The 22852-nt window shown below is 55.0% G+C and overlaps 1 protein-coding gene across 2 annotated transcripts; it reads left to right on the top strand.

Annotated features, from left to right (window-relative positions):
- The first annotated feature begins 797 nt into the window (after nucleotides 1-797).
- Nucleotides 798-21661, top strand: ALDH16A1 (aldehyde dehydrogenase 16 family member A1). 2 transcript variants are annotated; one of them, XM_039466981.2, is made up of 17 exons: nucleotides 798-1349; nucleotides 6997-7099; nucleotides 7471-7597; nucleotides 8476-8654; nucleotides 9320-9397; nucleotides 10075-10256; nucleotides 10340-10492; nucleotides 11619-11804; nucleotides 13124-13219; nucleotides 13428-13564; nucleotides 13699-13804; nucleotides 13904-14034; nucleotides 15110-15277; nucleotides 15458-15659; nucleotides 18902-19087; nucleotides 19356-19478; nucleotides 21382-21661. In XM_039466981.2, exons 1-17 carry the CDS (start codon nucleotides 1260-1262, stop codon nucleotides 21541-21543), a joined length of 2409 nt encoding a protein of 802 aa, XP_039322915.1. In that variant the 5' UTR covers nucleotides 798-1259; the 3' UTR covers nucleotides 21544-21661. The 2 variants fall into 2 exon arrangements, with proteins under 2 accessions (XP_039322915.1, XP_039322916.1); XM_039466982.2 differs by lacking the exon at nucleotides 798-1349 and adding an exon at nucleotides 1470-1627.
- Nucleotides 21662-22852: the final 1191 nt, after the last annotated feature.

Here is a 22852-nt window from a genome sequence, read left to right as displayed (position 1 = left end):
CCGTGAGCTAACGGCCCCCACTCCCCTAGCCACATCTCTTTAAAAAAAAAAAAAAAAAGCGCCACACTCTTTCCACAACCAAGACTGGCCCCGTTACTTTGGAGTGAAGGCTGCATTTTTCAAAACCTTAATCTCAATGTTTATCCTAAAAGACACCCTTTTTATTTTTGAATTATCACTTCGTGCCAGTTCTAGATCCAGACCCCTAGTAAATATAATTAGAATTAAAAGCTACACTTTCGGACTGGAAGGCCGAGGTGGGAGGATCGCTTGAACCCAGGAGGTCGAGACCAGCCTAAACAACGTAGCGAGACCTTGTCTCTACAAAAAAATGCCAGGTTTGATGGCATGCGCCTGTAGTCCCAGCTACTGTGCAGGCTGAAGCGGGAGAAGCGTGTAAGCCCGGAAAGTCGAGGCGTCACTGCACTCCAGCCTGGGCGACAAATCCTGTCTCAAGAAAATAAAAAGTAAAATAAAAGCTGCACTTCCTGCTACCGTAAAACAAGGCAGTAGGAAGACGCATCAACACGCCGACCCGCCGACCCTTCTTCTTCTTCTTCTTTTTTTTTTTTAATTATTATACTTTTTGAGACTGAGCCTTCCTCTGTCGGCCAGGCTGGAATGCAGTGGCACCAGATGGGCTCACTGTAACATTCGCCTCCCGGGTTCAAATGGTTCTCCCGCCTCAGCCTCCTGAGTAGCTAAGATTACAGCCGTGTTCCACCACAGCCCAGCTAATTTTATTTTATTGTTGTCAGAGTGCGCAGTGACGCGATTTTGGCAACCTCCGCCTCCCGGATTCAAGCGATTCTCCTGCCTCAGGTTTGCGAGCAGCCGGGACTACAGGCGCCTGCCAGGACAGCCAGCTAATTTTTGTATTTTTTGGTGGAGACGAAGTTTCACCATATTGGCTAGACTGGTCTGGAACTCCTGATCTTCTGCTCAACCCGTCTCGGCCTCCCAAAGTGCTGGGATTACAGGCTTGAGCCACCGCGCCCGGCTGTTGGTTTTTTAATCCTCCCCGTTTTAAGCAGTGAGCAGGCTCCTAACTACGCTTCCGGGTGCGGGACGTGGGCGGGGCCCTCGCGTCCTAAGCCAAAAAGTGTGGGCGTGGCTGCTCGCTGTATCTCGTAGCCCCGCCCCATTCTAATTAATCCCACCCCTTTGGGTTGGAACGGGAGGTGTCGCCCTTCGGCCCTCAAGGTTCCCCTTAACACCGAGCGCCCCGCATTCTTCGTGGAAAGCGTTCCGGGTAGGCGATGGCTGCGACGCGTGCAGCGCCTCATGCCCGCGAGATCTTCACCTCGCTGGAGTACGGACCGGTGCCGGAGAGCCCCACATGCGCACTGGTGAGAACCTGGCCGGCGCTGCAGGCTGTGTTCCGCAGCCCTGGGCTCCCGGTTTTTCGCGCGGACTCCCGTCATCCATTGCGGCAGCTCAGCAGCTCCGCCTCCTTCAGGCCCCGTGATTCCCGCCGCCCAATAGGATCGCGCCCTGGGAGACGCTTCCTTGTCCCTTGGCGGTGGCTGCTTCAGCGTTTGGGCCCGTTCCCGTCATCCCCAGGTGGTTTCTTGCCCTTTGGTCCCGAACTCTTCATGGTGTTTCCGCGTTTTTCCCGAACTTCTCTGTAAGCTCTTGTGATTCCTCAGGGCCCCCTCAGAACCTGACGCGATTCCCCCAGACCCCTTAGGATTCCTGTGGGGCTCCGGTGACCCACAATCCCCATTGTCTTTCTACGACTCCTCAAAACATCCTAGGGCTTCCATGGTCCCCCGGAGCCCCCAGACCTCCCGGGGGACTCCCTTAATCCCCTTGAATATCTGGAGGCCTTCAGAACTGCCATGGAGCCCCCGTGATACTCGTGGGGTTCATGAGACCTCACGGGAACTTTGAGGGGCCTGGAATACGTCAGGACTTCCCTGTTTGTTTTTTGTTTTGTTTTGTTTTGTTTTGTTTTGTTTTTTGAGCCAGGGTCTCACTCTGTTCGCCCAAACTGAAGTCTGGTGGCGCAATCACAGTTCACTGCAGCCTCGACCTCCTGGGCTCAAACGATCCTCTCACCTCAGCCTCCTGAGTAGCTAGCTGGGACCAGAAATGCGCACCACCACTCCCAGCTAGTTTTTGTACTTTTTGTCGAGACAAGATTTCAACGTGTTGGCCAGGCTGGTCTCGAACTCCTGGCCTCAAGAGACCCACCCACCTCGGCCTCCCCAAAGTGCTGGGATTACAGGGCTGAGCCATGGCGCCCGGCCACATCAGGACTTCCTGCAGTTACTTGCGGCCCCTCGTAATACCTTCATGCGGCTCCTATGATCCCTCTAGCTCTCAGAAGGTCCCATAGGGTTCCCATGATTGTTTAGGGCCCCCCTGAAGTCCTCATGAGGGTCCCATGATCCCTTGGGGGTCCTCAGACCCTCCCTAGGTCTCCCATGATCCCTCAGAGGCCTCCAGAACCCTCATGGGGTTCCTGCAAATAAGTAGGGCACCTCAAACTTTGTCATTTCCCCAGGTGCTCTCAGAATTCCCTCACGGGGCTCTCATGATCCCCAGGGTCCCCAGCACCCAGCGGGAGGAGCTTAGGCCTCTTTGGGAGGGCAGGAGGCCAGAGCAGTGGTCCAAGTGGAAGGAACTGGATCAGAAGCCTGGCACAGCCCAGCACATGAGGAGGCCGAGATGGGAGGCTCACCTGAGCTCAGGAATTTGAGACCAACCTGGGCAACATAGTGAAACCTAGTCTCTACTAAAAAAAACATTGCAGCTACTTGGGAGGCTGAGGCAAGAGAATCACTTGAACCTGGGAGGTGGAGGTTTTGGTGAGCCAAGATTGTACCATTGCACTCCAACCTAGGCAACAAGAGCAACTCCGTCTCAAAAAAAAAAGTGGGCTGGGCACCGTGGCTCACACCTGTAATCCGAGCACTCTGGGAGTCCGAGGAGGCCAGATCACCTGAGGTCAGGAGTTCAAGACCAGCCTGGCCAACATGGTGAAACCCTGTCTCTACTAAAATATAAAAATTAGCCAGATGTGGTGACGTGGGCCTGTAATCCTAGCCACTCGGGAGGCTGAGGCAGGAGAATCGCTTGAACCTGGGAGGTGAAGGTTGTAGTGAGCCGAGATTGCACCACTGCACTCCAGCCTGAGCAACAGAGCGAGACTCTGTCTCCAAAAAAAAAATACAAAAAAAAAAAAAAAAATTAGCTGGGTGTGGTGCTGCATACCTGTAGTCCCAGCTCCTCAGGAGGCTGAAGTGGGAGGATCACCTGAGCCTGGGAGGTGCAGTGATCATACCACTGAACTCCAGCCTGGGTGACAGATTGAGACCTTGTCCCCCCGCCAAAAAAGATTAAGTTGGCCAGGCACCGTGGCTCATGCCTGTAATCCTAGCACTTTGGGAGGCCAAGATAGGTAGATCACCTGAGGTCAGGAGTTCAAGACCAGCCTGGCCATGATGGTGAAACCCCATCTTTTTTTTTTTTTTTTTTGAGACAGAGTTTCGCTCTTGTTACCCAGGCTGGAGTGCAATGGCGCGATCTCGGCTCACCGCAACCTCCGCCTCCTGGGTTCAGGCAATTCTCCTGCCTCAGCCTCCTGAGTAGCTGGAATTACAGGCATGTGCCACCATGCCCAGCTGATTTTTTGTATTTTTTAGTAGAGACGGGGTTTCACCATGTTGACCAGGATGGTCTCGATCTCTCGACCTCGTGATCCACCCGCCTCGGCCTCCCAAAGTGCTGGGATTACAGGCTTGAGCCACCGCGCCCGGCCTGAAACCCCATCTTAAAAAAAAAAGTTGAGGCCAGGCAGTTGGCTCACACCTGTAATCCCAGCAGTATGAGAGACCAAGGCAGGAGGATCACTTGCACCTAGGAGTTCGAGACCAGACTCGACAACATGGCAAGACCCCCATCTCTATTAATATAAAAATAAAACATAAAAAGTCAAGCTGAGGTTTGGACTTGAGCCCTTGGATTCCAGACCCATGGTCTTGCTTACACCAGCAAAGATCTCAGCTGTACAGTGTGAGGGCCAGACTCAACCAACAAACATGTTTTCTTTGGCCTGAACTTTACTTTTGAAGACGCGAAATGCTGGACAATTGATTCCATGTAAACATCCGGGAGCTCCTCTTGAAAATAAAATTCCAAAATGTGTCAACCTTTGGCTCGACTTCCCTGACAAAAATCATCTGGAACCAATAGCTTCTGTCTTTTCGATGAATTGTCAGCTCCCCTCCAGGCCCTCTGCTCAGGCCTCTGGAACCCTGTGCATTCTTCTGGAATTTTGTTTTTCTTTTGGGGGAGAATTTTCCAACTTCCACAGAATAATTAGTATTTATTTTGAACCCCTATTTAGCCATCACTCAGCTTCTACCATCATCAACATTGAATCCAGCATTTTTCTCTGTATTTTCTTTGGAGTAATTTAAACAAATCCCAGATGTCATCTGATTTTCCTATAAATATTTGAATCCTTTCTTCTGACAGAGAAGGACTCATTTTGTTACATAACTACCATGCTCTGTTACCACATTTAATGAAATTAAATCATTCTTTTTGTTTGTTTGAGACAGGGTCTTACTCTGTCGCCCAGTCTAGTGTTGCAGTATTGCAATCATAGGTCAATGCAGCCTGAAACTCCTGGGCTCAAGCAATCCTCCCACCCCGGGCTCCTGAGTAGCTGAGATTACAGGTGTGTGTCACCATGATTGGGAAATTTTAAAATTTTGTATTGTAAAGATGGGGTCTCGCTGTGTCTGTCCAGGCTGGTCTCAAACTCCTCAGCTCAAGCAATCCTCCCATCTCAGCGTGGAAAAGTACAGGGATTACAGCTGTGAGCCAGCATGCCCGGCCAACATTCATTCTTTAATGTCATCTAATGACCAGTTCATGTTCAAATATCCCTGACTATCTCACAAATGTCTCTTTCCCTGTGGGTGTTTGAGTTTGGAACTTTTTTGGTTTTTTTTTTTTGGAGACAGAATCTTGCTCTGTCACCTAGGCAAGTGGGGGGATCTCAGCTCACTGCAACCTCCACCTTCTGGGTTCAAGCTGTTTTCCTGCCTCAGCCTCCCAAGCAGCTGGAATTACAGTAGCCCGCCACCACACCTAGCTAATTGTTTTGTATTTTTAGTAGAGAAGGGGTTTCACCATGTGGGCCAGACTGGTTTTGAACTCCTGACCTCAAGTGATCCACCTGCCTCACCCTCCGAAAGTGCTAGGATTACAGGCGAGCCACCACTCCCGGCCCCAAATTTATTTTATTATTTGTAGATATGAGGTCTCACTCTGTTGCCCAGGCTAGAATACTATGGCATGATCACAGCTCACTGTAGCCTCGAACACCTGGGTTCAAGGCTCAAGCAATCTTCTTTTTTTTTCCCCCTGAGATAGAGTTTTACTCTCATTACCCAGGCTGGAGTGCAATGGTGAGATCTTGGCTCACTGCAGCCTCCACCTCCTGGGTTCAGGCAATTCTCCTGCCTCAGCCTCCTGAGTAGCTGGGTTTACAGGCACGTGCCACCATGCCCCGCTAATTTTTGTATTTTTAGTAGAGACGAAGTTTCACCTTGTTGACCAGGATGGTCTCAATCTCCTGACCTCGGGATCCACCCGCCTCGGCCTCCCAAAGTGCTGGGATTATAGGCTTGAGCCACTGTGCCCAGCCTCAAGCAATCTTCTTGCTTCAGTCTCCTGAGTAGCTGGGATTACACGTGTGCACTGCCACATCCAGCTTGTTTTTATTTTTCAATTGTTTTTTTTTAGAGATGGGTCTCACTATGTTGCCCAGGCTGGTCTGGAACCCCTGGGCTCATGTGATCTTCCTGCCTCGGCCTCCCAAAGTGCTGGGATTCCAGGCATGGGCCACGGTGCCTGGCCGTGATCATCTTTATATGAACTATCCAGAATAGGCAAATTTGTAGAGACCGAAAGAAGATTAGTGGTTGCTGGGGCTATGAGGAGGGGAGCATCATGACTGCTTAGTGGGTACAGGGTTTCTTTCAGGGGTGATGAAAATCTAGAACTAGGCCGGGCACGGTGGCTCACACCTGTAATCTCAGCACTTTTGGAGGCCGTGGCAGGTGGATCACCTGAGGTTAGGAGTTTAAGACCAGCCTAACCAACATGGTGAAATGCTGTCTCTTCTAAAAATACAAAATTAGGGCCAGGCACAGGTGGCTCACGCCTGTAATCCCAGCACTTTGGGAGGCTGAGGCAGGCAGATCACAAAGTCAGGAGTTCAAGACCAGTCTGGCCAAAATACTGAAACCCCCATCTTTACTAAAACTACCAAAAATTACCTGAGCGTGATGGTGGACACCTGTAGTCCCAGCTGAGGCAGGAGGACCGCTTGAACCCGGAAGTAGGATGTTGCAGTGAGCCGAGTGCTACTGCACTCCAGCCTGGGTGAAACAGTGCAAGAGTCCATCTGAAAAAAAAAAAAAAAAAAAAAAAAACAAGCCAGGGGCGGTGGCTCACGCCTGTAATCCTAGCACTTTGGGAGTCCAAGACGGGCAGATCTCGAGGTCAAGAGATCCAGACCATCCTGGCCACCGTGGTGAAACTGTCTCTACTAAAAATACAAAAATTAGCTGGGCATGGTGGGCACCTATAGTCCAACTACTCGAGAGGCTAAGGCAGGAGAATCATTTGAACCCGGGAGGCGGAAGTTGCAGTGAGCTGAGATCCCACCACTGTACTCCAGCCTCGGCAAAAGAGTGAAACTCCTTCTCAAACAACAAAAAAGAAAATGTTCCAGAACTAGATAGTAGTGATGGTTGCAGAATGCTGTAAATGTGCAAGATGCCACTGCACTGCTGAACTCTGCACTTTAAAATGCTATATTTTACCACGGTTTTTTTTTTTAAGCAATAGGAGGAAAAGAATTAGCCGAATGAGCCGAGGGAGATGGATGTTCCCTCCTAGAGGATTCTGGGTAGGGGTTGAACCCCCCCCAGCTCCTCCCAGACCCCTTTCCAAACTCTCTACCTCCCCCAGGCCTGGCTGGACACCCAGGACCGGTGCTTGGGCCACTATGTGAATGGAAAGTGGCTGAAGCCTGAACATAGGAATTCAGTGCCTTGCCAGAATCCCATCACAGGTACGAGATGTCCCCCAGTCATTAGCGGAGGAGAGGGTTGTGTGCCTCTAGCCCTACCCACCAACACCCATTCCCCTTGCCTGAGGGCGGGGAGCAGCTGCTGGTGGGAGAGGGGCGGCGATGTCTGGCTCCTTCTGATGCCACTCACCCTAATTATGGTTCCGGGTCTCTGTGGAGGCTTTGTGAAGCTGCCGTCTGGGAAGATCCCTTCCTCGCTCTGGAAGTGATCATAGCCGTGACCCAGCAGAGAATGGGACCAGCTTTACAGCCTTAGGGTGACCCCAGGCTCTGAAAATCTCAACCCCCTCCAGATCTGACGTGGGCTTCCTGCATCTCTCCTCCCATCTCAGTCCCTCCACTTTTCTTCCCAGGAGAGAACTTGGCCAGTTGCCTGCAAGGACAGGCCGAGGATGTAGCCGCAGCCGTGGAGGCCGCCAGGACGGCATTTAAGAGCTGGAGTGCGCAGCCTGGAGTCGTCCGGGGCCAACACCTGACCCGGTGATGCAGCTGAGATGTGGACCCCGGGAGGCGGGGACCCCCAGCATCTGCTCCAGACCATGGGAACAAAGGCTGTTTCCCAAGATCCCAATGAATTAATTTGCAGCTAAGGGTCAGATTCCCAGTATGTGCTGGAGGTGGGAGTGGCCCAAACCTGCATCTGTTTTCCACTGTTCACTGAGACTAGAAGCCACAAAGCTTCTATTTCCCAGGACATCCTCGGAGTGCGTTGAGGCTCCATTTCTCAGCCGTTCTCTGGGACTGGTGAATTTCCTAGCTGCTTTGGGGACAGCTAGAGACAAAAATTCCATTTCCCAAAATGCAATTGAGATTAGAAGCTAAGACTCGGGCTGGGTGCAGGGGCACAAGCCTGTAATCCTAGCACTTGGGGAGGCCAAGGTGAGTGGATCACCTGAGGTCAGGAGGTCAAGGCCAGCCTGGCCAACATGACAAAACCCCGTCTCTACTAAAAATACAAAAATTACCTGGGCGTAGTGTTGCACGCCTGTAATCCCAGCTACTGGCGTGGCTGAGGAAAGAGAATCGCTTGAGCCTGAGGGGTTGGAGTTTGCAGTGAGCTGAGATCAAGCCATTACACTCCAGCCTGCACGACGGGAGACTCCATCTCAAAAATAAATAAATAAAGTTTAGACCCAGTTTCCCAGAGGCTTCAGAGATTTACCAGTAGCCAAGACCTTTACACAGCATCCTCAGGGTTTGTTTTTCCACGACTACAATTCCCATAAATCTTCACTGCCTTCCGCCCCAGGTAAATGGTGGGGCTCATGGGGATTGTCGTCCAGGTATATAGGAACAGCCCACGACTCTTTGAGACTGAGGGCCATTGGAAAATGAGCAACTTCTTGCTTTCTCCACAGGCTTGCCAAGGTGATCCAGAAACACCAGCGGCTGCTGTGGACCCTGGAATCCCTGGTGACTGGGAGAGTTGTTCGAGAGGTTCGGGATGGGGACGTCCAGCTGGCCCAGCAGCTGCTCCACTACCATGCAATCCAGGCATCCACCCAGGAGGAGGCATTGGCAGGCTGGGAGCCCATGGGTAAGACCCTGGAGTCCCAGCCCCTAGCCCTCTCTTCCCACTTGACCCAGCAGTGCCAGCTCCAGAGCCCTCATTCTTCTTTTTGTTCTTTGAGACTGTTTTGCTCTTGTTGCCCAGACTGGAGTGCAATGACGCGATCTCGGTTCACTGCACCCTCAAGCTCCCTGGTTCAAGCGATTCTCCTGCCTCGACTCCTGAGTAGCTGGGATTACAGGCACGCCCCATCATGCCTGGCTAATTTTTGTATTTTTAGTAGAGATAGGGTTTCACCATGTTGTTTAGGCTGGTCTCGAACTCCTGACCTTGTGATCCGCCTGCCTTGGCCTCCCAAAGTACTGAGATTATGGGCGTGAGCCACTGTGCCCGGCCCCCTCATTCTTTTTCTTTTGTTTTTGTTTTTCTTTTTCTTTTTCAGACAGGGTCTTACTCTGTCACCCTGGCTAGAGTGCAGTGGTGCAATTATAGCTCACTGATGCTTCGACCTTCTGGGCTTGAAATCCTCCCACATCAGCCTCCCAAGTAACTGGGACTACAACCATGCACCAGAACGCCCGACTGTTTTTTTTTTTAACGTTTTGTAGAGATAGAGTCTTGCCATGTGGCCCAGGCTCGTCTTGAACTCCCAGCCTCAAGGAATTCTCTCGCCTCATTTTTTTTTCTTGTAGGAGTAATTGGCCTCATCCTGCCACCCACGTTCTCCTTCCTTGAGATGATGTGGAGGATTTGCCCGGCCCTGGCTGTGGGTAAATGGTGGGCTGGGGGGTCCTGACTCTTGGGTCTGAGAAAGGAGGAGATGGTGGGGCCCAAACTCCAGAGTCTGAGAGATAAAGGGTCTGGGGGCCTGGACTCCTGGGTCTGAGGGAGGAGAGGCTGGAGTTTGGACTCCTGGGTCTGAGGGAGGAGGAGCTGGAGTTTGGACTCCAGGGTCTGAGGGAGGAGGAGCTGGGGGCCTGGACTTCCGGGTCTGAGGGAAGAGGGGCTGGGGTCTGGACTCCCCGGTCTGAGGGAGGAGGGGCTGGGGTCTGGACTCCCGGATCTGAGGGAGGAGGGGCTGGGGTCTGGACTCCCGGGTCTGAGGGAGGAGGGGCTGGGGTCTGGACTCCCGGGTCTGAGGGAGGAGGGGCCGGGGTCTGGACTCCCGGGTCTGAGGGAGGAGGGGCCGGGGTCTGGACTCCCGGGTCTGAGGGAAGAGGGTCTGAGGTCTGGACTCCCGGGTCTGAGGGAGGAGGGGCCGGGGTCTGGACTCCCGGGTCTGAGGGAGGAGGGGCCGGGGTCTGGACTCCCGGGTCTGAGGGAGGAGGGGCCGGGGTCTGGACTCCCGGGTCTGAGGGAGGAGGGGCTGGGGTCGGGACTCCCGGGTCTGAGGGAGGAGGCTCTGAGGTCTGGACTCCCGGGTCTTTGAGCTGCTCCACTTCCCCAGGCTGCACTGTCGTGGCCCTCGTGCCCCCTGCCTCCCCGACACCCCTCCTACTCGCCCAGCTGGCAGGGGAGCTGGGCTCATTCCCAGGAATCCTGAATGTCATCAGTGGCCCTGCCTCCCTGGGGCCCATCCTGGCCTCCCAGCCTGCAATCCAGAAGGTGGCCTTTTGCGGAGCCCTGGAGGTATCTTCAGGATGGGGGTTGGGGTAGAACATGGCTGGGGGCTGCAAGACTCCTCCTGCAGCTGAATTAGGCGGGGTCCCTAGGAAGGACGTGTCCTTCGTCGGAGCCTGGCGGGCGAGTGCGTGGAGCTGGGCCTGGCACTGGGGATGGAGTCGCTGCTGCTGCTGACAGACACAGCGGACGTGGACTCGGCTGTGGAGGGTGTGGTGGACGCCGCCTGGTCCGACCGTGGCCCGGTGAGACCGTGCGCTCCTGTCTCTGCCCACCCTGGAGGCAGTCTGCCCTGTCTCCAGTCCTCAGGGCCCTGAGTCTCCTTCATTCTATTTGTTTTGTTTTTGTTTTTGTTTTTTGTTTTGTATCTCTGTTCATTTTATTGTTTTGTTGAGATGGAGTTTTGCATTAGCCAGGTGTGGTAGCTCACGCCATCACTTTGGGAGGCGGAGGCGGGTGGATCACCTAACATTAGGAGTTCGAGACCAGCCTGACCAACATGATGAAACCCTATCTCTAAAAAAAAAAAAAAAGACAGAGTTTTGCTCTTGTCATCCAGGCTGGAGTGCAGTGGCGTGGTCTCGGCTCACTGCAACTTCCATCTCCTGGGTTCAAGCGATTCACCTGCCTCAGCCTCCTGAGTAGCCAGGATTAACAGGGCCCCACCACAAGGCCCAGCTCAATTTTTGTATTTTTAGTAGAGACAGGGTTTCACCATGTTGGCCAGGCAGGTTTTGAACTCCCAGGTGATCCACCCACCTTAGCTGGGAATGCAGGCGTGAGCCACTGCGCCCAGCCTCTCTGCCTCTCTGCATCTCTGTTCTTTAGGTCTCTATTGATTTTTTTTTTTTTTTTTTTTTTTTTTTTTTTTTTTGAGACAGAGTCTCACTCTGTCACCGAGGCTGGAGTGCAGTGGTGCGATCTCAGCTCACTGCAAACTCCACCTCCCAGGTTCAAGTGATTCTCCTGCCTCAACCTCCGAAGTAGTTGGGACTATAGGCATGTGCCACCACACCCAGCTAATTTTTGTATTTTTAGTAGAGATGGGGTTTCAACGTGTTGGCCAGGATGGTCTCAATCTCTTGACCTCATGATCTGCCCGCCCTGGCCTCCCAAAGTGCTGGGATTACAGGCATGAGCCACCTCGCCTGGCCTCTCTGTTCTTTGGGACTCTGTTGATTTCTCTGAGTGTCCGTGTCCCTCATTTTCCAGCCTCTGTCTTCACTCTTCAGATCACCATCTCGCTGTGATTGCACCTCTGCCCCGGGCATGGCCCTGAGCACCATCTCCCTGACCCTGCGTCATCTCTGAGTCTCAGCCCTCCTGCCGCCGTGGCCCTGAGTCGGCACCTGATGCCGCTTTTCCTCACAGGGTGGCCTTAGGCTCCTCATCCAGGAGTCCGTTTGGGATGAGTTCATGAGGCGGCTGCAGGAGCGGATGCAGCGACTTCGGAGTGGACCAGGGCTGGATGGGGCCGTGGACATGGGGACCCGGGGGGCTGCAGCATGTGACCTGGCCCAGCGCTTTGTACATGAGGCCCAGAGCCAGGGTGCACAGGTGAGGCAAGGGCAGAGATTTTAAGGTGTCAGGAAAGGAGCAGCCTGCAGACACAGCTCCTAGGTCTGAGGGAGGAGGGCTGGGGCCTGGACTCCCGGGTCTGAGGGAGGAGGGCTGGGGCCTAGACTCCCGAGTCTGAGGGAGGAGGGCTGGGGCCTGGACTCCCGAGTCTGAGGGAGGAGGGACTAGGGGCTTGGATTCCCAGATCTGAGGGAGAAGGGGCTGGGCCTGGACTCCCGGGTCTGAGGGAGGAGGGGCTGGGGCCTGGACTCCCGGGTCTGAGGGAGGAGGGGCTGGGGCCTGGACTCCCGAGTCTGAGGGAGGAGGGCTGGGGCCTGGACTCCCGAGTCTGAGGGAGGAGGGACTAGGGGCTTGGATTCCCAGATCTGAGGGAGAAGGGGCTGGGCCTGGACTCCCGGGTCTGAGGGAGGAGGGGCTGGGCCTGGACTCCCGGGTCTGAGGGAGGAGGGGCTGGGGCCTGGACTCCCGGGTCTGAGGGAGGAGGGGCTGGGGCCTGGACTCCCGAGTCTGAGGGAGGAGGGCTGGGGCCTGGACTCCCGAGTCTGAGGGAGGAGGGCTGGGGCCTGGACTCCCGAGTCTGAGGGAGGAGGGACTAGGGGCTTGGATTCCCAGATCTGAGGGAGAAGGGGCTGGGCCTGGACTCCCGGGTCTGAGGGAGGAGGGGTTGGGCCTGGACTCCTGAGTCTGAGGGAGGAGGGGCTGGTCCAGGACTCCTGAGTCTGAGGGAGGAGGGGTTGGGCCTGGACTCCTGGGTCTGAGGGAGGAGGGGCTGGGCCTGGACTCCCGGGTCTGAGGGAGGAGGGGCTGGGGCCTGGACTCCCGGGTCTGAGGGAGGAGGGGCTGGGGGCCTGGACTCCTGAGTCTGAGGGAGGAGGGGCTGGTCCAGGACTCCTGAGTCTGAGGGAGGAGGGGTTGGGCCTGGACTCCTGGGTCTGAGGGAGGAGGGGCTGGTCCAGGACTCCTGAGTCTGAGGGAGGAGGGGCTGGTCCAGGACTCCTGAGTCTGAGGGAGGAGGGGCTGGTCCAGGACTCCTGAGTCTGAGGGAGGAGGGGTTGGGCCTGGACTCCTGAGTCTGAGGGAGGAGGGGCTGGTCCAGGACTCCTGAGTCTGAGGGAGGAGGGGTTGGGCCTGGACTCCTGGGTCTGAGGGAGGAGGGGCTGGGCCTGGGCTCCTGAGTCTGAGGGAGGAGGGGCTGGGGCCTGGACTCCTGGGTCTGAGGGAGGAGGGGCTGGTCCAGGACTCCTGGGTCTCGGCAGGAAGGGACTGGAGGTCGACTTCTAGATCATTTCTCTCCCTAGGTGTTCCAGGCTGGCGACGTGCCCCCAAAAAGGCCCTTCTATCCCCCAACCTTGGTCTCCAACCTGCCCCCAGCCTCCCCCTGTGCCCAGGCAGAGGTAAGTCTCTTACGGCTGCAGAGCGCCTAGCCAAGCCAGCCAAGGGCAGCAGCTCCGTGCCTGTGGAAGCCCCTCAGGTGACCGAGTGCCCCGGGTCGGGGACTGCTGCCTGCTCTGGGCTCCTCCCCAGTGGTTGGGCCCTGGAGGGCGGGGCAGGAGGGCGGGGTTGGCCAGGCTGCCTGAGCTCCCTCCCGGTCACTGCTTGCAGGTGCCATGGCCTGTGGTCGTGGCCTCCCCCTTCCGCACAGCCAAGGAGGCACTGGCGATGGCCAATGGGACTCCCCGCGGGGGCAGCGCCAGCGTGTGGAGCGAGAGGCTGGGGCAGGCGCTGGAGCTGGGCTACGGGTCAGTCTGCGTGGCCCGGGTGCTCACTCCTCCTCTTCATCCCTTCTCCCTGGGTCGCTCCCCACGCTTTAACTCCTCCCTCCCTGGCTTGCCAGTCTGCTTTCCTCTGTCAGATGTCTTTGTCTTCCCCACAGGCTCCGGATGGGCACCGTCTGGATCAACGCCCACGGCCTCAGAGACCCTTCGGTGCCCACAGGTGGCTGCAAGGAGAGTGGGTGTTCCTGGCACGGGGGCCCCGACGTGAGCACACCCCTCCTCGTCCCCCACCCCATGTGCCCTTGACGCTTGCACCTGGCCTCGAGTGCCCCTTGCATCCTCTTGACACTGTCCCTCTCACAGGGGCTATATGAGTATCTGCGGCCCTCAGGGACCCCCACTCGGGTGTCCTGCCTGTCCAAGAACATGAACTATGACACTTTTGGCCTCGCTGTTCCCCCAACCCTGCCGGCTGGGCCTGAAATCGGGCCTAGGTGAGTTGTTGGGGGCCGGTGGTCTGGAGGGGTGAACGGAGAGAAGGGAATGAATGCTTGCTTCCCCATGGACTGGAGGGCTGGTGCGAGGTCCGTCCAAGCCATCTCGTGGTCCTGCTGAGTACTACACTGTGGCCTCACCCTTATCCCACCCCAGGCCTGGTGAGACTCTCAGCTCTGCCCCAAGAATGTCTGTGCTCTCCCAAAAACTCATGGGTCTAGGAGCTTGGGGTCCCCAGAGGCTCATGGGAATAGAATCTTGGGGTCCCCCAGACTCATAGAAGCAGGAGCTTAGAGTGACCCAGAGGCTCATGGGAGCAGAAGCTTTGGGTCCTCCATGGGCTTATGGGAACAGGAATTTAGAGTGCCCCTCAGGCTCATGGGAGCAGTTTTTAGAGTCTTCCAGAGGCCCATGGGAGCAAGAGTTTAGGGCACCCAGAGGCTCATGGGAACAGGGGTTGGGGGTCCCCCAGAGGCTCATGGGAGCAGAAGCTTTGGGTCCTCCAGGGATTCATGGGAACAGAAATTTGGGATACCCCTCGGGCTCATGGGAGCAGGCTCATTAGAGTCTACCAGAGGCCCATGGGAGCAGGAGTTTAGGGCACCCAGAGGCTCATGGGAGCAGGAGTTTAGTGTCCCCCAGAGGCCCATGGGAGCAAGAGTTTAGTGTTCCCCAGAGGCCCATGGGAGCAGGAGTTTAGTGTCCCCCAGAGGCCCATGGGATAAGGAGTTTAGAGCACCCAAAGGGTCCAGGGAACAGGGGTTTGAGGTCCCCTGAGGATCAGGGGAGCAGAAACTTTGGTTCCTCCCAGAGGCTCATAGGAGCAGGAATTTGGGGTTCCCCAGAGGCTCATGGTAGCAGTTCAGGGTCCTCCAGAAGCTCATGGGAGGAGTTTAGGTCCCCCAGTGAATCATGGGAGCAGGAGTTTAGGGTCCCCCAGAGGTTCATGGGAACAGGGATTTGGGATGCCCCAGAGGCTCACGGGAACCAAGGTGGTCTTCCCAGCGGGGTAGAGTATAAGGCCTTAGCAGATCCAGGCCCCAGACCTCCTCCTCATGCTGCACCCTACTCCAGCCCAGCACCCCCCTATGGGCTCTTCGTGGGGGGCCGTTTCCAGGCTCCTGGGGCCCGAAGCTCCAGGCCCATCCAGGATGCATCCGGCAACCTCCATGGCTATGTGGCTGAAGGCGGAGCCAAGGACATCCGAGGTGCTGTGGAGGCCGCTCACCAAGCTGCCCCTGGGTAAGACGGGTCACACGGGAAAGCCCAGGGGTCATGGCATGGCAGAGTGGGGAGTCTGGGGCCCCCAACAGTTGATGGACTGGGAGACTGCGCCCCCAGGGTAGGGGCTGTGGACAGAGGTGGGTGTCGGGAGAGCCCAGACCAGGATGCTGACCCCCACTGTGCACTGTCTGCCCACAGCTGGGCGGGCCAGTCCCCAGGGGCCCGGGCGGGCCTGCTGTGGGCCCTGGCGGCCGCACTGGAGCGCCGAAAGTCAACCCTGGCCTCCAGGCTGGAGAGGCAGGGAGTGGAGCTCAAGGCTGCTGAGGCGGAGGTGGAGCTGAGTGCGAGGCGACTTCGGGCATGGGGGGCCCAGGCCCAGGCCCAAGGCCACACTCTACAGGTGAAGGGTCTGTGGGCCGCAAGAGCTGCGCAGGCAGGGTGGGGCTCATAACCGAGGCTGTGAGATGAGCCAGGCTTGGGATCCTGGCCCAGCCCCACAGCCTTCCATGGGAGGATTATCAGCAAGTGGCTTCATCTTTCTGTACCTCAGTTTCCTCATCTGTGTAGTGAGTCGGCACACAGCACACCTCGTAGAGTATCGTTCACCAAATGATGGTTAGTGATGCATTCCTGGATGATAAAATCAATTGAGTGGGCTGTGATAGGCTGTTCTTGCATTGCTATAAAGAAACACCTGAGCCAGGCGTGGTTGCTCACACCTGTAATCCCAGCACTTTGGGAGGTCGAGGCAGACAGATCACTTGGGGCCAGGAGTTCAAAACCAGCCTGGCCAACATGATAAGAGCCAATCTATAGTAAAAATACAAACATTCACTGGGCATCGAGGTGTGCACCTGTAATCCCAGCTACTTGGGAGACTGAGCAGGAGAATCACTTGAATCTAGGAGGCGGAGGTTGCAGTGAACCGAGATGGCACCACTGCACTCCAGCCTGTGTGACAGAGCAAGGCCCTGTGTCAAAAAAAGAAAAACACCTGGCCAGGCATGGTGGCTCACACCTGTATGTTATCCCAGCACTTTGGGAGGCAAAAGTGGGTGGATCGCTTGAGGCCAGGAGTTTGAAACCGGTCTGTGCAACACACTGAAAGCCTGTCTCTACAAAAAACAGGAAAATTAGCTGGGCGTGTTGGCACCAGCCTCCCTCTGTTGCCCCGCTGGAGTGCAGTGCCATGATCATGGCTGGTTGCAGCCCCAACCTTCCAGGTCCAAGAGAGCCTCCCACCCTCAGCCTCCTGGGTATCTGGGATCACAAGTACACACCAGCACACATGACTGGGTTTTGTTGTATTTTTGTAGAGACAGGAGTCTCGCCATGTTGCCCAGGCTGATCTAGATCCTGGCTTCAAGTGATCCGCCTGTCTTGACCTCCCAAAGTGCTGGGATTACAGGCGTGAGTCTCAGATTACATTTCAACATGAGGTTTGGATGGGACATCCGAACTGTATCATGGGCCAAAACATACTGCTTGCTTGCTTTTTTTTTTTTTCCTAATTTTACTTTAAGTTCTGGTTTACATATACGGAACGTGCAGGTTTGTTACATAGGTATATGTGTGCTATGGTGGTTTGCTATTGACCTGTCTTCTAAGTGCCCTCCCCTTGCCCCCCACCCCCCAACACATTTCTTTCTTTTCTTTTCTTTTTTTGAGACACAATCTCTCTCTGTTGCCAGGCTGGAGTGCAGTGGCGCAATCTCTGCTCACCACAGCCTCTGCCTCCCAGGTTCAAACAATTCTCCAACCTCAGCCTCTCGAGTAGCTAGGACTACAGGCAACCACCACCACGCCTGGCTAATTTTCTGTATTTTTAGTAGAGACAGGGTTTCACTATGTTAGTCAGGCTGGTCTCGAACTCCTGACCTCAGGTGATCCGCCCACCTTGGCTTCCCAAAGTGTTGGCATTACAGGCGTGAGCCACCACACCTGGCCAGTTTGGCCCTTTTTCTGGTGCGATGTGATAGGATGTTCCTTGGACCTTTGCTCAGCAGGAAATGATGGAGATATTCCTACAGTTGGACCTTTGACTGGCAGGGTATGATTTAAAAAAGTCAGGTAGCCAGGCTCAGCGGCTCATGCCTGTAATCCCAGCACTTTAGGAGGCTGAGGTGAGTGGATCACTTGAGGTCAGGAGTTCACAACCAGCCTGGCCAACATGGTGAAATCCCATCTCTACTAAAGACGCAAAAATTAGCCAGGTGTGATAACGTACACTTGTAATCCCAGCTACTCGGGAAGCTGAGGCGGGAGAATCGATTGAACCTGGGAGGTGGAGGTTGCAATTAGCTGAGATCGTGCCACTGCACTCCAGCCTGGGCGACAGAGCAGGACTCCATCTCAAAAAAAAAAAGAGACTGGGCCGGGCGCGGTGGCTCAAGCCTGTAATCCCAGCACTTTGGGAGGCCGAGGCGGGTGGATCACGAGGTCAAGAGATGGAGACCATCCTGGTCAACATGGTGAAACCCCGTCTCTACTAAAAATACAAAAAATGGCCGGGCGTGGTAGCTCAAGCCTGTAATCCCAGCACTTTGGGAGGCCGAGGCGGGTGGATCACGAGGTCGAGAGATCGAGACCATCCTGGTCAACATGGTGAAATCCCGTCTCTACTAAAAATATAAAAAATTGGCCGGGCGCGGTGGCTCAAGCCTGTAATCCCAGCACTTTGGGAGGCCGAGGCGGGTGGATCACGAGGTCAAGAGATCGAGACCATCCTGGTCAACATGGTGAAACCCCGTCTCTACCAAAAATACAAAAAATTAGCTGGGCGTTGTAGCGCGTGCCTGTAATCCCAGCTACTCAGGAGGCTGAGACAGGAGAATTGCCTGAACCCAGGAGGCGGAGGTTGCGGTGAGCCAAGATCGCGCCATTGCGCTCCAGCCTGGGTAACAAGAGCGAAACTCCGTCTCAAAAAAAAAAAAAAAAAAAAAAAATACAAAAATTAGCTGGGCATGGTGGCACGTGCCTGTAATCCCAGCTACTCAGGAGGCTGAGGCAGGAGAATTGCTTGAAACCAGGAGGCGGAGGTTGCGGTGAGCCGAGATCACGGCATTGCACTCCAGCCTGGGTAACAAGAGCGAAACTCAGTCTCAAAAAAAAAAAAAAAAAAAAGAGAGAGACCAGGCATGGCAGCTTACGCCTGTAATCTCAGCACTTTGGGAGGCTGAGGCAGGTGGATCACAAGTTCAGGAGTTCGAGACCAGCCTGGGGAACACAGTGAAACCCTGTCTCTACTAAAACACAAAAAATTACCCAGGTGTGGTGGCATGTGCCTATAATCCCAGCTACTTGGGAGGCTGAGGCAGGAGAATTGCTTGAACTTGGGAGGTGGAGGTTGCAGTAAGCCGAGACTGCCACTGCACTCCAGCCTGGGCAAAAGAGTGAGACTCCGTCTCTCAAAAACAGAAAAGAAAAAGACATACAGTCAGATGGTCGGGCAGGACATTTCTAACAGCCTGAGCCCCTGTGGAATGTTTCGCTTTGACCAGGGTCTGGGAAATGGTGGGAGGCTTACACAGTGGTGCAGTTTGGACTAACACCAAGTGTTGGCGAGGATGTGGGAGAACACGATCTCTCATTCACTGCTGGGTAGGCTCCCCTGCCCCATGCTTGACCCGCCTGTCCCTGCAGGTATCGGGGCTGAGGGGCCCTGTGCTGCGCCTGCGGGAGCCACTGGGTGTGCTGGCTGTGGTGTGTCCGGATGAGTGGCCCCTGCTGGCCTTCGTGTCCCTGCTCGCTCCTGCCCTAGCCTGCGGCAACACTGTGGTCATGGTGCCCAGCGCAGCCTGTCCCCTGCTGGCCCTGGAGGTCTGCCAGGTATAGTCCCCTGCCTTCCTGCCTGCCTCTGCTCCCTGTAGCCTCTGGGTGACAGACAAAAGAGCGTGGCTCCAACCACCCTCCGTGACAACCATGATGTCCCCACCCCAGCATCCAAGCCTTTACTCCTCGGGGACCCAGTGCCCATTCTTAACCCCAGGCTGGGGCCTTCTTGTCCACGACCCCCATCCTGCTGGATGGCAAGGCCCGCTAAGCCTTGCCCTGTCCCCATGGCCCTCCCAACCCTCCCACTCTCTCCATCCCCCAGGACATGGCCACCCTGTTCCCAGCGGGCCTGGCCAACGTGGTGACAGGAGACCAGGACCATCTGACCCGCTGCCTGGCCTTGCACCAGGATGTCCAGGCCCTGTGGTATTTCGGATCCGCCCAGGTGCTCTTTGTTCTGTTTTGCCATCTTCAGCATCTCACACTTCCAACAGGCTCCTCCTTTTCTGGAAACAGCCCCGCCCTCTGAGAATTCCTATTGCTAAGGGGAGAAACTCCTTGACAACAAGGTTCTGAGGCCCCGCCCTTAAGATGCCAGTTACTAAAGAAGAGGCAGTCCTTAGCAGCAAGGGCCTGAGAGCTGCCCAGCCCCAAGACCTCATCTCAGTGGACAGCTGATGCTAAGGACCATACCCTAGATTTGGAGGCCCACAGTCTACTCTTTTTTTTTTTTTTATTTTTTTATTTTTGAGACAGAGCCTCACCCTGTCACGCAGGCTAGAGTACAGTAGCAAAGTCATACATCACTGCAGCCTCAACCTCCCAGGCTCAAGCCACCATCCCACCTCAGCTTCCTGAGTAGCTGGGACCACCAGCGTGCACCACCGTGCCCAGCTAAATTTTTTATTTTGTAGAGACGGGTTTCTCTGTGTTGCCCAGGCTGATCTCGAACTCCTGAGCTCAACTGATCTACCCACCTTGGCGTCCCAAAGTGCTGGGATTACACGTGTGAGCCGGCACAACTGGCTGAGTCCACTTTTTATTTATTTATTTAGACAGTCTCACTCTGTCGCCCAGGCTGGAGTGCAGTGGCGTGATCTCGGCTCACTGCAACCTCTGCCTCCCGAGTAGCTGAGACCACGGGCATGCGCCACCACACCCGGCTAATTGTTGTTTCTTTTTTTTCAGTAGAGACGGGGTGTCCCCATATTGGCCAGGCTGGTCTCAAACTCCTGACTTTGAGAAATCTGCCTGCCTCAGCCTCCCAAGATACTGAGATTACAGGCGTGAGCCACTGTTTCCAGCCAATTTTTACATTTTTTTTTTTTTTTTTTTTTTGAGACAGAGTCTCGTTCTATAGCCGAGGCTGGAGTACAGTGGCGCAATCTCAGTTCACTGCAACCTCTGCCTCCCAGGTCCTGGTTCAAGCAGTTCTCCTGCCTCAGCCTCCTGAGTAGCTGGGATTACAGGCACACATCACCATGCCCAGCTGATTTTTGTATTGTAGTAGAGATGGGGTTTCACCATGTTGGCCAGGCTGGTCTTGAACTCCTGACCTCATGATCCACGCACCTCAGCCTCCCAAAGTGCTGGGATTGCAGATGTGAGCCACTGCAGCCACAATTTTTACTTTTTAAATAGAGACCGGGTCTCGCTATGTTGTCCAGGCTGGTCTTGAATTCCTGAGCTCAAGTGATCCTCCTGCCTTAGCCTCCCCAAGTGCTGGGATTACAGTAGTGAGCCACCATGCCCCACCGTCCACTCTCTTAAACCTCCTGTTGCTAACAGTTGTGAACTTGTTCACAAGAGCCTGGGCCCCATTCCTTTGAACTTGGGCTGTTAAGAGAGAGGAAATTCCCTAACCACTGGGTCAAATGCTTTTCCCTCCCATCTGGAAGTTTTGCTTGGGAGGAGCGGAGCATTGGAGCTATAGAGCATGGGTCCAGCCTGAAGGCCCTTTTAGTAACAGTCTCCACCGGCCGGGCACGGTGGCTCAAGCCTGTAATCCCAGCACTTTGGGAGGCCGAGGCGGGTGGATCACAAGGTCGAGAGATTGAGACCATCCTGGTCAACATGGTGAAACCCCAGTCTCTACTAAAAATACAAAACATTACCTGGGCATGGTGGCACGTGCCTGTAATCCCAGCTACTCAGGAGGCTGAGGCAGGAGAATTGCCTGAACCCAGGAGGTGGAGGCTGCAGTGAGCCAAGATCGAGCCATTGCACTCCAGCCTGGGTAACAAGAGCGAAACTCTGACTCAAAAAAAAAAAAAACAGTCTCCACCAAGGCAGCAGGTGATTAGCAACAAGCCCCTAGAAGTGCTGACCCCCCTCTCTCCCCACCTCAGGGCTCCCAGTTTGTGGAATGGGCCTCTGCAGGAAACCTCAAGCCAGTGTGGGTGAGCAGGGGCTGTCCGCGGGCCTGGGACCAGGAGGCCGAGGGGGCAGGCCCGGAGCTGGGGCTTCGAGCGGCGCGGACCAAGGCCCTGTGGCTGCCGATGGGGGACTGATGCCTGAGCACCACCCGCTGCATTTTGGACATCTTGGACCAAGGGGAGATGGATACCCACAGACCCCTGGGACTTCCCCCTTCTGGTTCCTGTGTCTTCCAATAAACTCTCTGACCAACCCTAGCTGTGTTTCTGCGGGAAGAAAGGGAGTAGTGACCAGGCATGGTGGCATATGCCTGTAATCCCAGCACTTTGGGAGGTGGAGGTGGGTAGATCACGTGAGGTCGGGAGTTTGAGACCAGCCTGACCAACAAGGAGAAACCCTGTCTCTACTAAAAATACAAAAAAATTAGCCAGGAGCCGGGCGCGGTGGCTCAAGCCTGTAATCCCAGCACTTTGGGAGGCTGAGGCAGGTGGATCACGAGGTCGAGAGATCGAGACCATCCTGGTCAACATGGTGAAACCCCGTCTCTACTAAAAATACAAAAAAAAAAAATTAGCTGGGCATGGTGGTGCTTGCCTGTAATCCCAGTTACTTAGGAGGCTGAGGCAGGAGAATTGCTTGAACCCAGGAGGCGGAGGTTGCGGTGAGCCGAGATCGCGCCATTGCACTCCAGCCTGGGTAACGAGCGAAACTCCGTCTCAAAAAAAAAAAAAAAAATTGGCTGGGCGCGGTGGCTCAAGCCTGTAATCCCAGCACTTTGGGAGGCCGAGGCGGGTGGATCACAAGGTCGAGAGATCGAGACCATCCTGGTCAACATGGTGAAACCCCGTCTCTACTAAAAATACAAAAAAATTAGCTGGGCATGGTGGCACGTGCCTGTAATCCCAGCTACTCAGGAGGTTGAGGCAGGAGAATTGCCTGAGCCCAGGAGACGGAGGTTGCGGTGAGCCGAGATCGCGCCATTGCACTCCAGCCTGGGTAACAAGAGCGAAACTCCGTCTCAAAAAAAAAAAAAAAAAAAAAAAATTAGCCAGGAGTGGTGGTGGGTACCTGTAATCCCAGCTACTCAGGAGGCTGAGGCAGGAGAATCGCTTGAACCCAGGAGGCGGAGGTTGCAGTGAGCCAAGATCACACCACTGCACTCCAGCCTGGGCAACAGAGTGAGACTCTGTTGGGAGGGGGAAAAAAAGAAAGGAAATAGCAACTTCTGGCAGATTTGAGGCCTTTTTTTTTTTTTTTTTTTTTTTTTTTTTTGGTTTGTTTTTGAATCTGGCTCTGTCACCCAGGCTGGAGTGCAGTGGCGCAATCTTGGCTCACAGCAGCCTCAGCCTCTGGGGCTCAAGGGATCCTCATGCTTCAGCCTCACATGTAGCTGGGGCCACAGACATGCACCACCACACCTGGCTTGAGGCCGTTTTAGTTCTG

Source organism: Saimiri boliviensis, chromosome 14 (genome assembly GCF_048565385.1).
Source record: "Saimiri boliviensis isolate mSaiBol1 chromosome 14, mSaiBol1.pri, whole genome shotgun sequence".
Classification (NCBI taxonomy): Eukaryota; Metazoa; Chordata; class Mammalia; order Primates; family Cebidae; genus Saimiri; species Saimiri boliviensis.
This window is presented reverse-complemented; position numbering and strand designations above follow the sequence as displayed.

What these genes read in the sequence shown, in the direction of transcription:
- ALDH16A1 (XM_039466981.2), top strand. Translation starts at nt 1,260, where the DNA reads ATGGCTGCGACGCGTGCAGCGCCTCATGCCCGCGAGATCTTCACCTCG. An exon ending in AGAGCCCCACATGCGCACTG is followed by an intron (nt 1,350 to 6,996) that starts GTGAGAACCTGG and finishes TACCTCCCCCAG; the next exon opens with GCCTGGCTGGACACCCAGGA. An exon ending in CCTTTTGCGGAGCCCTGGAG is followed by an intron (nt 10,257 to 10,339) that starts GTATCTTCAGGA and finishes CGGGGTCCCTAG; the next exon opens with GAAGGACGTGTCCTTCGTCG.